This window comes from Bombus pyrosoma, linkage group LG7, assembly GCF_014825855.1.
Source record: "Bombus pyrosoma isolate SC7728 linkage group LG7, ASM1482585v1, whole genome shotgun sequence".
NCBI lineage: Eukaryota > Metazoa > Arthropoda > Insecta > Hymenoptera > Apidae > Bombus > Bombus pyrosoma.
Genome location: NC_057776.1, coordinates 16566558 through 16579683, shown reverse-complemented (window position 1 = coordinate 16579683; position 13126 = coordinate 16566558). Strand labels below are relative to the sequence as shown.

The following is a 13126-nucleotide window of genomic DNA, read 5'->3' as shown; positions in this document are numbered from 1 at the left end:
TGTAACAGGCCAATACCTCGAAACCCCTCTTCCATTACCTCTCCCATTTAGCAATGCCTATCAATTACGAATAAAATTTTCTCTGGTTTTCAATATAAATTACCGAGAGACGATATTCAATGGAAAGATAGCCAATCTTCGTTCCATCGTTTCGCAAGAATTCAAGACGCTCTTCTTGCAAAACAAGTTTACATTCGTAGTGGAATGAATTCTCGACTGGTAGAATTGAAACGATCCAGCTATTACACCATAACAATGGTATACTGACTCCTTGGGTAATGTAATGAAATTGCGAAAAATTCAAAGTGAATAATCTAAAGGATAATTATTCACGAAATTTCCTGAGTTTCTAACTTTTGTATCGGATACAAAAATAAAAATGTTAAATCTAAGATAAGATATATATGGAATGAAATTTATAGTACGACGTTTGACCACTTCTCCGAGCCTCTCTCCACTTGCGACGTTAAAGGGCTAAAAATTTGAATAAATAAATTTTTACTCCGATATGTCGTGAACTGTAACGTCCTACAAACTAAAATTATCAGTTATTGGAAATATTGATTTTGTTCGATAAATATCAAATTAAAGTTATTTTTCAATTAAATAGCGGATATTTCATTCTGCCAGTGGAACATTAATTTCCGTTCGCAGCGTTTCGTCGTACACCGTGCTTCACCTTCGTCCACTGCAGCAATATTTTCGCGTCCTCATCGATAGCTACGCGTTTCTTCTCATCATTCGTAGTTCACGATCGTGAAACTGACATCCAACGAGCGCGATTCGAGGTGAAACGATTACATTGTAAATAAATCAGATGATATTAAAAAACTCAAAGAGAGAGGGGAAAAAGAGAAAGAAAGTGAGAGAGAGAGAGAGAGAGAGAGAGAGGAAAGAGTGAGAGAGATTCATAAATGAGAGAATACGAATGTGAGAGAAAATGTGAGGGAGAAAATGCAGATGCGATAGGGGAAAAAGAGAGAATGCACGTATATGAGCGTGTGTATTAATAAGTTCTAATACGCAATCGCGTATTAAATGCGTTAGAATCGGAGAATCGCTCGTGCTAACTGCCGAGAAAAGGACATATTAAGGGACGTAAGCGTGCCCTCGCGTTCGTGTGTCGTTTAACTAAAAAAGGATCTAAGAAATATATTATATATATATATATAGGAAAGATAGAAAAAAATGAGATGGTCAAAAGAAAAGATAAAAAAGGAGTAAATAAAACAGAGGCTCTCCTAGTTACTTGCTCATTGAAATAATATTCTAAATAACGTTCGTAACGGAACAAAAGTCTAGATATGCATCAGTATAATGAAAAATAATTTTACGTACGTATAAGTAAGATTCACGCGCGCGCGGCTGCAGTCATGCGCGCGCATACACGCGCCATTTCTTTACTTTTCAAACTATGGGTCTTTCGAACCCAATCTTACCAGTGATCCATATCGATCTCGAAACTTCGCGACTTGTTCCGTGAAATCCGTAGAATATATCGAAAGGTTGTAATATTTTAACGATATTTTCGAGTAATAGCTACTGTTACAAAGGAAAACGAAAAGAGAGATACGATCCTTCCCTCCCTTTATTAATATTTATAAGTTCATGCTTCCTAGCGAAAGAATATTGATATAGTAACGGTGGAACTTCGACTTAATCGAGTAGTAGAAATTGTTAAAAGATTATAAATATCGAAAGTAGACCGTAGAATCACTTTGCAACATTGGTGCTTTTTATATATATATATATATATATAAAATATATAAAAGATATATATATATAACGAAAAGAAATAAAACGTTTCTAGATTCCGCACTGAAACATAACCCATACTATTTCCAACGATTAAGCACGGTATACATTTTTTATTCAGTGTAGTAAGTACTCGATAAATCAGAAGGATTTAATTGAGGACTGTATTTATTATTGAGGACGCAATTAATTTCATGAAATTGCATAATTGTTTGTAAATCCATTAAAGATAAAATAATAGTTTTCATTTTAAAAATATACACAAAATTGTTCATAGAAAGTTTTTAATTGCGTTTGTATAAATATAGGGGAATATCGGGAAAAAGTGTGGTGTCGTGCGCGTGCCTGTTCGCCGCTGTGCGTTCACGAAGGATCACGATTTCTACATATACAGATCGATCGCTGTAAGCCGTACAATTTACAGTGAACATGTACGGCCTGTGAACAATTACAAGCTTGTAGCGAAAAAAGAAACAAACAGAAAAATATATACCAACAGAAAAAGAAAAGAGATGCACTCGAAATCACTTGGAGCATAACCATCTTTAAATGACGGCGAACATAACATACACTGTTACGTAAACCAGTATAACGGAAGAAAAAAAATCGTATCGTTGCATGACCGATATACCTAAATGAAACTATTACTACGTGATACGACGTTATTATGTAAAAGTTTTTTTATTGCGTGAGTAAAATTATGTTATGGATGAAAATGTGTACCTTGTAAATAATAAATCTCGTCCTCTTCTTCGTGCATCGAACACACTACCGACCAAACAATGTCCTTTCACGCACGTTTCGATCAGAATTCGACAATGATCGCCTTTCTTACATCCTCAACGATCACTCGCAATATCTATAAGAAAACTTTTAACTACCAATTCTATTCGCTCGCTAATTTGTTAAAGCGCATCTTTGTGTAAAAGAACTTAATTATTTAACGAAAAAGATAGAAAAATTAAACGCATGATTTGAACGCGTTATACGTCATTTGCAACTGACATCGTGAAGCTTATCCTTCGTAGTCACGTGATCGTAAAATCTTGTACCTAACGAAGGTATCTACGTTACGTAGAAAATAAGTATTTATTCCTACCGGTAGATGGCAAACTGATTTGAGGCCGATAAAATCGTCACATCGGAAACGCCTGTTATTAAAAGTTAATTTCATTTTGTTTCGTCAATAAAGCATATTTTATCTCTAAATACATATGTTTTTTTATTTATTGAACTCCTTTTCAAGAATTTCAAATAGATAAACATTTTTAATGCTTTGGACTTTTCCAGAAGCTGTGTCCCTTCTAATCAATACTTCCGCAAACCATATTTTAGGAATGTATAAATGCTATCACATAAAATTAAATTGTTATATTGAATTAATGTTGTATGTAAAGTATGTATATATAAGTCTTTATAACATAAAGATGGTACACGAACTACATAAATATTTGTATAATTCATATTTAATACATATGTATGTTATACACCTACACATCTTGAACAAACGGGAACTCGAATCGAATGTGAATTTCAAAACGATTGTTTGCGATTAGATTGAAGAATGTTTAAGTGACCATTCTGTTAATGCGTGTCTTTCAGCATTGAAACTGCGTGAATACTGTTTTAAGTTCGAAAATAAGGAGTTAAAGCCTACCTTTAGTAAACTAAACCTAACCTTTTTCAACTTTTTCTGCAGCATTCTCTAAACAAAAGTACGTGAACTGCAATTACGTTGACTTTTTCGCCTACATAATCGTTTACTATCATCTTACAGATGAAAGACACAGATACTACAGCCTCGCTTTTGTTCATTTTATGTTGCCTTCATAAAATAAAATTAAGGTTAAGGACATTCATTTGAACGTTCTTATACTTTGTATTCATTGTCTCTATACATATACAATTTTATTATTTATATGGTGTCGACAATGGAAATATAATATTCAGGACACTAAGACATACGTTACGTTCCCGCGGTTTAGTATTTTTCGCTATATTGTCATTTCTAGTAAAATCTGATAAAAATTGTCTAGTATTCGTACTATGTTTACCTTTCATTGTAATATGATATTTTCCTTGTTCTACGGAATTTGTCTAACATGAAACTTAACTAATCGCACAGAATAAGTTCTATTAGAATTGTTTTTACAAAACTAGTGCAAAAATAAAAGTGAGATACATTGTTGTCACGCGAATACCGTTTCTGATACGGTTCTGCGAACAGAAATCATTGATCGTGCTGAGCCTAACAACCTTATGTTCACCTTCTTAACTTATAAAAACAGACCATTGTTTCAACAAGATATATCATAATACTCTACTTAGAATAATAAAAATATTGATTTATGTTCGCTTTAAAGCATATAATAAAATCATTCACTTTGTCTTCGAATAAAATTATTGATAAATAATTTCAGACATTCCAGAATAATTTGTTTATAATATATTGCAATATTTTGAAAACAACAATAATTAGCAGTTTAAGAGAAAGAAATATTAACTAATTAATAACTAACAAACAATTGTGCCAAAACAATAACAAATAAGACAAAACTACAATTCATATAAAAAGTTTGGACGAACCTTGCTTATGTAAAATGACCAGACTTTTATAAAAATAATATTGTATATGCAATACAAAATGGTAAAGAAACCACTCAACACAGTTATATAAAATAATTACTATGATTGCAGTATTGAATATGAGTGTCGTAATTTTAGCTTTCTATGATAATTATTAAGACTATTTTTGCACGAGATAAATATCTATGTGTTTCAACGAGTACTTTATGAAAAATACAATTCAGAGTTTTGAGAAAAATGATACCAGACATAATAAAAAAATATCATAAACATGAAAAAATGTTACGTACACAACATCAAGCAGCGTTATACTCGTGTTTAATGTATATATGTATACGAGCGTTATTGTGCAAAATTTTGATATTTGTCGCATGAGCCTCCCTCAATTTCCAGCACCGAGGTATCGCGATGTTTCTAGACATGTGTATCTATGCCGTCATTTCCGCTACTACGTAAGTGCCTTCAAAAGGGATTACTCTTGTTATAATCTTCACCAGAAACATTCTTAATATTATATGCTAAATACATTTAAAATTAATATTATGAATTTTAAGAACGTTTTCTCAAAAATATTCTGCGAAAAATTGTCTGCAAATATTGATTATAACAGCTTACATGATAGAATGTTCTAGAAAACGGGCGAGCTTCCGGCAGGTGCCTTCTAGAATTTTCAAAGCTCGATAAAAGCGGCCGCTGCGCGCTAGTATTGAATACTCTGAAAAGTGACGGCGGACGTAACGGATCTCCGAGAGTGATATAAAGCGATATTTCCTCTGCGATTATATTCGTACGATATAATCACAACGTTAGTGTGAAACAAATTATTTCTGATTAATTTCTGTGTGTCGATATTTAATTATACGTAATTAAATACAGTGAGAAAAGATGCCAGAAGACGTCACCATGGTCGGTGCCGGCGAGGTTGAAACCTTCGCCTTTCAGGCTGAAATTGCACAATTGATGAGCTTAATTATTAACACCTTCTATTCAAACAAAGAAATTTTCATTCGAGAATTGATTTCGAACGCATCTGATGTAAGTAAAATTTATTTTAATATTGTATTACATCACTGAAATCCTTCGCGTTAAATAGCTAGAATTCCTTGGATTAAATAATGTTAACCAAATTTTAGAGTTTAAAATGTTAAAATTACAGATTTCATATCGTTTTGTAAAAATTTCTAAGTAATTTTTTATTTTTTCTATGCAGGCGTTGGACAAAATCCGTTATGAATCTCTCACAGATCCATCCAAATTGGACACATGCAAAGAGCTATTTATCAAAATTGTTCCCAATAAAAATGAACGTACCTTGACTATCCTTGATTCGTAAGTATTAGCTTTTATCGTATAAATTTTTTTCATACATCGAAATTTTAATTCATTTCATTTATTCTATCGGTCATGTATTTTCTTGATATGAATTATTTTAACTACTTGATGTAAAATTAGTACAAAAGATATAAACCTGCATAAATTTAGTTTATGTTAAAAACAGAAAATGAATAAAGAAATTTTCTTTCTTACAGTGGTATTGGTATGACAAAAGCTGATTTAGTCAACAACTTGGGTACCATTGCTAGGTCTGGTACAAAGGCATTTATGGAAGCTCTTCAGGCTGGTGCAGATATTTCTATGATTGGTCAGTTTGGTGTGGGTTTCTACTCCGCTTACCTTGTAGCGGATAAAGTTATTGTCATCTCAAAACATAATGATGATGAACAATATGTTTGGGAGTCTTCTGCTGGTGGTTCCTTCACGGTCCGTCCTGACAGTGGAGAGCCAATTGGAAGAGGTACCAAAATTATCTTGCACATCAAAGAAGACCAAACTGAATACTTGGAGGAATCCAAAATCAAGGAAATTGTCAAGAAACATTCTCAATTTATTGGCTACCCGATTAAACTTGTTGTTGAGAAAGAAAGAGACAAAGAACTAAGCGAAGATGAAGAAGAGGAGGAAGAAGAGAAGAAAGAAGGAGAAGCTGAAGATACCAGCAAGCCTAAAATTGAAGAAGTTGGAGAAGATGAAGATGAGGATAAACCAAAAGATGAGAAGAAGAAGAAAAAGAAGACCATTAAGGAGAAGTACACCGAAGATGAGGAACTAAACAAGACAAAACCAATCTGGACAAGAAACCCAGACGACATCTCACAAGAAGAATATGGTGAATTTTATAAAAGCTTAACCAATGACTGGGAAGATCATTTGGCTGTCAAACATTTCTCGGTAGAAGGTCAATTGGAATTCCGGGCGTTGCTCTTCATTCCACGACGTGCACCGTTTGACCTTTTCGAGAATAAGAAGAGAAAGAATAACATCAAATTGTATGTACGCAGAGTTTTTATTATGGACAACTGCGAAGACCTTATCCCAGAATACCTTAACTTCATCAAAGGTGTTGTGGACAGTGAAGATCTTCCATTGAATATTTCCCGTGAGATGTTACAACAAAACAAAATCCTCAAAGTCATCAGGAAGAATCTTGTCAAAAAATGTCTAGAACTTTTCGAAGAATTGTCTGAAGATAAGGAGAGCTACAAAAAATGCTATGAACAATTTAGTAAGAATATAAAATTAGGTATCCATGAAGATAGTCAGAATAGGAAGAAACTCTCAGAATTACTTAGATATCACACATCTGCATCTGGAGATGAAATGTGCTCGTTGAAGGACTATGTTGGAAGAATGAAGGAAAATCAGAAACACATCTATTATATCACTGGTGAAAGCAGAGAGCAGGTTGCCAACAGTTCGTTTGTAGAAAGAGTTAAGAAGCGTGGTTTTGAAGTAGTGTACATGACAGAACCCATTGATGAATATGTTGTCCAACAACTGAAAGAGTTTGATGGCAAACAGTTGGTATCTGTAACGAAAGAGGGCTTGGAACTTCCAGAGGATGAGGAAGAGAAGAAGAAGCGCGAAGAAGACAAAGCTAAATTCGAGAATCTCTGCAAAGTTATGAAAGACATCTTAGACAAGAAAGTAGAAAAAGTTGTAGTATCCAACAGGTTAGTCGATTCTCCATGCTGTATCGTTACATCACAGTATGGATGGACTGCAAATATGGAAAGGATTATGAAAGCTCAAGCCCTCCGAGATGCATCCACTATGGGATATATGGCTGCCAAGAAGCATTTAGAAATCAATCCAGATCATCCAATCATGGAGAATTTGAGGCAAAAGGCTGAAGCAGACAAGCATGACAAATCTGTAAAAGATTTGGTCATGCTTCTGTTCGAGACAGCACTTCTCTCTTCCGGTTTTGCTCTCGAAGACCCACAAGTACATGCATCCAGAATATACAGGATGATCAAACTTGGTCTTGGTTTCGATGATGATGATACACCAAACGTAGAGGATGAGAAGATGGATACAGAAGTTCCTCCATTGGAAGATGACACAGAAGAAGCGTCTAGAATGGAAGAAGTAGATTAAGACTTTTACTGTTTAAAATTACTTAACTAAATCCAAAGACTTCTAGGATGTAGAAAGACTGTTACAAATTAATTTTACTTAAGTATTAAAACTTTTTTTTGTCTTTCTATATGTAACAGAATGAAGTGTCACGCCTAATTAAGTATCGCATAGTGCTAATTAATATCTATTCATTTGAGAAATATGACAAAGTAGAAGTTCCCTGCATTCCGCCAATAATAGCGCTCTTCAAATCAAGCCTGGCACTTGATTCTGTCCCCAAATTCTTTTTTATGGTGTCATTTTCATGCGTCAGCATTATCATTTTATTTTTTTTGCACTGCACATCATTACGATTTCATTTCGCACTTTCATCATTCCATATTGAAATCGTCATGTAGTCTGATAAAAGATTAAAACCGTTATAAACAATTTTGTGTGTAATAAAACAACCTTACACATTAAAGTAACCAGTGTATTTTCTAAATTCCCATAATTTTATTTTAATTAAAAAATTCTCCCAAAATTCCTCAACTTTAAATAAATGGTATAATAATGATATAAATAATTAAATTCCTTTACTTCCTAATGGAAATCAACTTTTAAGTTGTTAGTAAAATTGAGAATAATGCGATAAAAATCTTTTTTCATGTTGAAATTTATAAGGATATGTATACATATTTTGAAATATTGACGTCACAATGCGTCGACCATGCTTATCGATTATAAGTGCATTCACCGCACATGCTGAATGGATTCATCGACCGCCTATAAATATACATAATTTTTTTAATGCAATAGGTTATAATAAATATAATAGATTGATTTAAACAATATTAAAGAGAAAAAATTGTATTCAATCCATCTTGAACAATAAAATCGTATAAATAATAAATAATTATACATGTACTTGTTCACAGGTTAATTATAAATTTTATAATATTGATACTTTTTTCTACCGATTGAATTATCGGTGTAGGTTGACCGATAGAGCGCGACACTGGAGATTGTCGAAGTGTTGCGTGTTGCCACATCACCACCAAATCAAACGTCTTGGACGATGTTTCTGTGTAGATTGCGCTCGTGCCGATTCCATCACAATACGTGGAAAGCGTGAGTTTCTCGACTCCGATTCAACATGTCAAATTTTTCTTGAATTTCTAACGAATATTCACAAGAAAAGCAAAAACTAACGCGTAGATAGCTTTTTGTTTACCGAATAGCTTTTCCGGCTTGGCGTAGACTGAGAAATTATAAATTTTTTCGTGGTGCATAACGTGGTAAACGAACGACACGATGAGCGCACCCCAGGGGCAAGTGAAATCAAGAAACGGAGTAGTAAAACAGGTAAAGTATTAAAAATCCTACGGCAATCTGTTCGCTAAAGAATTTCTTACTTAAATGTAAATACGATTTATGTGATTACTGTCATGTATAACCTCATATTTTGACATGTATGTGGTCGTGTACGATATTGTTGGTGCAAATAATCAGTACCGACAACATATGGTCGTTACATGGAAGGAATTTCGTTTTATTCGCTATTTCCTTTTAATAGCGGATTATTAATTATTATTTGAACGTCTGACATGCCGTTAAAACATTATATACTTGTTAAAGGAATACCTTTTACTTATTTATTATGTATTTTGTTTTATACCACTGTAAACTGAACAATCTACAGTAGAGCTTATTTTTAATCTCCTAGACTTCTATGAAAAATATAATATTATATTATAATATATTACCATTATACATACTGGTACACTGAAAATTAAAAATAGGTCTAATTATATATTTTCAATGTGAAATTTTATATTTGAAGGTTATTTCGGGGGATACCATTGTTATTCGTGGCCAGCCTATGGGTGGCCCTCCTCCAGAAGTTACTATTACTCTTTGTAATATTACTGCTCCAAAATTAGAACGGTGGAAAGGAAATGATAGGTATATTTAATCTTTCATTTTATTTTGTCTACTTTGATTAGTTTGTTAAGTTATTTACTAATATATATATTACAAAGTCTTTTTTGTTTCCAGTATGGATGAAAGTAAAGATGAACCATATGCTTGGGAAGCTAGAGAATTTTTACGTAAGAAACTCATTGGTCAAGATGTATCTTTTGTTACAGAAAAATCAATTAATACAAACAGAACATATGGTACTGTGTGGTTAGGAAAAGGTACATTTTACACAAATTCTATTATTAATTATGTATTATATAAAATTGATTAAAGAATGGTTTATTTAACTTCCCAATAAAAATAGATAGAAATGGAGAGAATGTAATTGAAACATTAGTATCCGAGGGTTTGGTAACTGTAAAAAAAGATACCAGAAATCCCAGTCCTGAACAAACCCGATTAATTGAACTAGAAAATACAGCTAAAGCAGCAAAGAAAGGAAAATGGTCGGAGTCGCCAAGTTCTGAACATATACGCGATGTAAAATGGACTGCTGATGATCCTCGCAAATTAGTTGAAAAATTTGGAAAGAAGCCAGTAAAGGCTATTATTGAATTTGTGTTTGATGGATCTACAGTGAAAGCACTTTTATTACCTGATTTTTACAACATAGTATTAATGATATCGGGTGTCCGTTGTCCTGGATGGCCAAATGGAAGACGTGAAAATTCAGCAGGTGATCCGTACGCAGATGAAGCAAGATATTTTGTAGAATCCCGCCTTCTACATAGAGATGTTGAAATAGTACTTGAATCTGTTAATAATAACAATTTCATTGGCAGCATTCTTCATCCAAAGGGTTGGTAGTTCAGAACAAATTATGTAAATCAAGTCTTTTATGATTACATATTTGAATAAGCAATCATAAACTTTGTTATATCCAACAGGTAATATTGCCGAAATTTTATTGAGTGAAGGTTTCGCTAAATGCCAGGATTGGTCAATTAATAATAGCAGAGCTGGTGCAGAGAAACTTTATCTTGCAGAAAAAGCTGCAAAAGAAGCACGTTTACGTTTATGGAAAGATTACAAACCATCAGGTCCACAAATAGAATTTACCGGTACTATTGTCGAAATTGTCAATGCAGATGCACTTATAATTAGGACACAAAATGGAGAAAACAAAAAAGTGTTTTTGAGCAGTATTCGACCACCGTCCAGAGAAAAAAAATCTAATGAGGAGCCAAATAACGCAACTAAAAAAGATTTCAAACCTCTTTATGATATTCCATGGATGTTAGAAGCACGTGAATTTTTGCGTGAGAAATTTATTAGGAAAAACGTAAAAATCGTGGTTGACTATACTCAACCTGCTAGAGACAATTTCCCAGAAAAATTATGTTGCACTGTTACTTGCGGTAAAACGTATGTTATAACAAGACTTAACTGTTTTTCACTTATCTTCATTAAAATGTTTTATATAACATAAATATTGCTTTAGGAACATTGCTGAGGCTTTAGTTGCAAGAGGTCTGGCAAGAGTTATCAAGTACAGGCAAAATGACGATCAACGTTCTTCTCACTACAACTTGTTACAAGTTGCAGAAAGCAAGGCAGAAAAATCTCAACATGGTTTACACGCAAAGAAGGATATTCCTGTACATAGATTAGTAGATCTTTCTAATGATCCATCAAAAGCAAAGGCATTTTTAACATCGCTTAAACGAGCGCAGGGCATTAAAGCTGTGGTTGAATTTGTTACGAGTGGTTCGCGTCTAAAATTATTTTTGCCAAAAGAAGATCAACTTATTACGTTTGTTTTGGCTGGTATAAGAACTCCACGATGTCAAAGATCATTGCCAGGTGGTGGTATTGTTAAAGCAGATGAATATGGTGAGAAAGCATTAGCCTTCACTAGGGAACATTGCTTCCAAAGGGATGTAGAAATAAAAATTGAAAGTACAGAAACTAAAGGAAGTGGATTTATTGGATGGTTAACTGTAAATGATATCAATATGTCTGTTACTCTTGTTGAAGAAGGTCTCGCAGAAGTAGTTACTTTCCCCGATTTCGGAGAATTAACAAGAACGCTTAAAGCTGCAGAAGAACGTGCCAAAACAAAGAAATTAAACGTATGTAGATTCAAATGTCACTTAAACGTTTATTAACAACTGTAATAATTGTAATAATCTGAAGAAAATAATCTTTTGTGTATTACAGATGTGGAAGAACTATGTAGAAGTGCAAGTTGAAAATGAAAAGAACGAAAGCGATAAAGAAATTGTTGAAAGAAAAATTGACTATCAAGAAGTAGTACTTTCTGAAGTTACCGAAGATCTTCACTTTTATTCGCAAAGTGTCGATCAACGTAGTATGTTGGAAAATTTACTTTTGCAATTGCGTCAAGAATTAGCATCCAATCCACCACTTCCGGGTGCTTATAAGCCCATTAGAGGTGAATTAGCAGTTGCCAAATTTACTGGCGATGATGAGTGGTATCGCGTTAAAATAGAGAAGGTTTTTGGTACAAATGTCAGTGTATTTTATGTCGATTATGGTAACAGAGAAGTAATTAATGTCACAAGAGTTGCGGATTTACCGTCAAGATTTGCTAATGATAAACCCTACGCTCACGAACATGTTCTCGCATGTGTTGCACTTCCAAACGACGTAAGTATTTTTATAAAGAAATACGGTTTAATTAATAAATGTTTTATTTTTAAAATTACAAATGGATTTGTTGTAATTTTCTATTCATAGAATGATGACAAAAAAGCGGCAGTTGAAATATTTAAGGAAGACGTCATGGATAAAATTTTATTACTGAATACAGAATTTAAGCTAAATAATATTACTGCTGTAACTTTAGTTAATTCTTCTACTAATGATGATATTGCGAAAGGACTTATTTCTGATGGGTTATTGCTCGTTCAGAACCAACGCGATAGAAGACTTACTAAATTGGTAAATTAATATTTACGTACTTTTATATTTACATATGTATATCAGTACTTTACAGTAGATGCATGAAATAATTTTTATGCATTAATTCGCTGTAGATTGAAGAATATAAGAAAGCAGAAGAAGATGCAAAGCATAATCGACGTAATATTTGGAGATACGGTGACATACGAGCAGACGATGAAAAAGAATTTGGATTGTAAAGAACTAAATGCTCAAGGAAGGACTGGTTAAAAAGTGATCAATACAGGGAAAAAGACATGTTACGAACTGCATAATAATTATGTAAGAACCCATTACATAGATTAACGAAAAATAATAAATGTCCATATGAGAGTTATATGTTGCATTGATTATGATGCAGTTATACTTCATTGCATAAAAATATGAATTGTACATAACAATTTCATTAATTCTTGTAATTTTTAAACGAAACAGTGACATAATATATTGCATAATATGTTGTCATCAATCATTATTTGTATTTCAATGTAAAGTTCTG

General features: G+C 33.1%; 3 protein-coding genes across 3 annotated transcripts in view; 2 read left to right on the top strand and 1 right to left on the bottom strand.

Annotated features, from left to right (window-relative positions):
- Positions 1-13126, bottom strand: part of LOC122569396 — an 84363-nt gene that overhangs the window by 31766 nt on the left and 39471 nt on the right. The window lies entirely within an intron of this gene.
- LOC122569382 (heat shock protein 83-like) lies at positions 5047-8224 on the top strand. The gene is made up of 3 exons (XM_043730346.1): positions 5047-5376; positions 5552-5670; positions 5871-8224. The coding sequence occupies exons 1-3, from the start codon at positions 5227-5229 to the stop codon at positions 7777-7779; spliced, it is 2178 nt and encodes a 725-aa protein (XP_043586281.1). The 5' UTR covers positions 5047-5226; the 3' UTR covers positions 7780-8224.
- LOC122569380 (staphylococcal nuclease domain-containing protein 1) lies at positions 8816-12964 on the top strand. Its single transcript, XM_043730342.1, has 9 exons — positions 8816-9105; positions 9584-9705; positions 9799-9941; positions 10028-10522; positions 10611-11088; positions 11165-11795; positions 11884-12333; positions 12424-12627; positions 12723-12964. The coding sequence occupies exons 1-9, from the start codon at positions 9055-9057 to the stop codon at positions 12825-12827; spliced, it is 2679 nt and encodes an 892-aa protein (XP_043586277.1). The 5' UTR covers positions 8816-9054; the 3' UTR covers positions 12828-12964.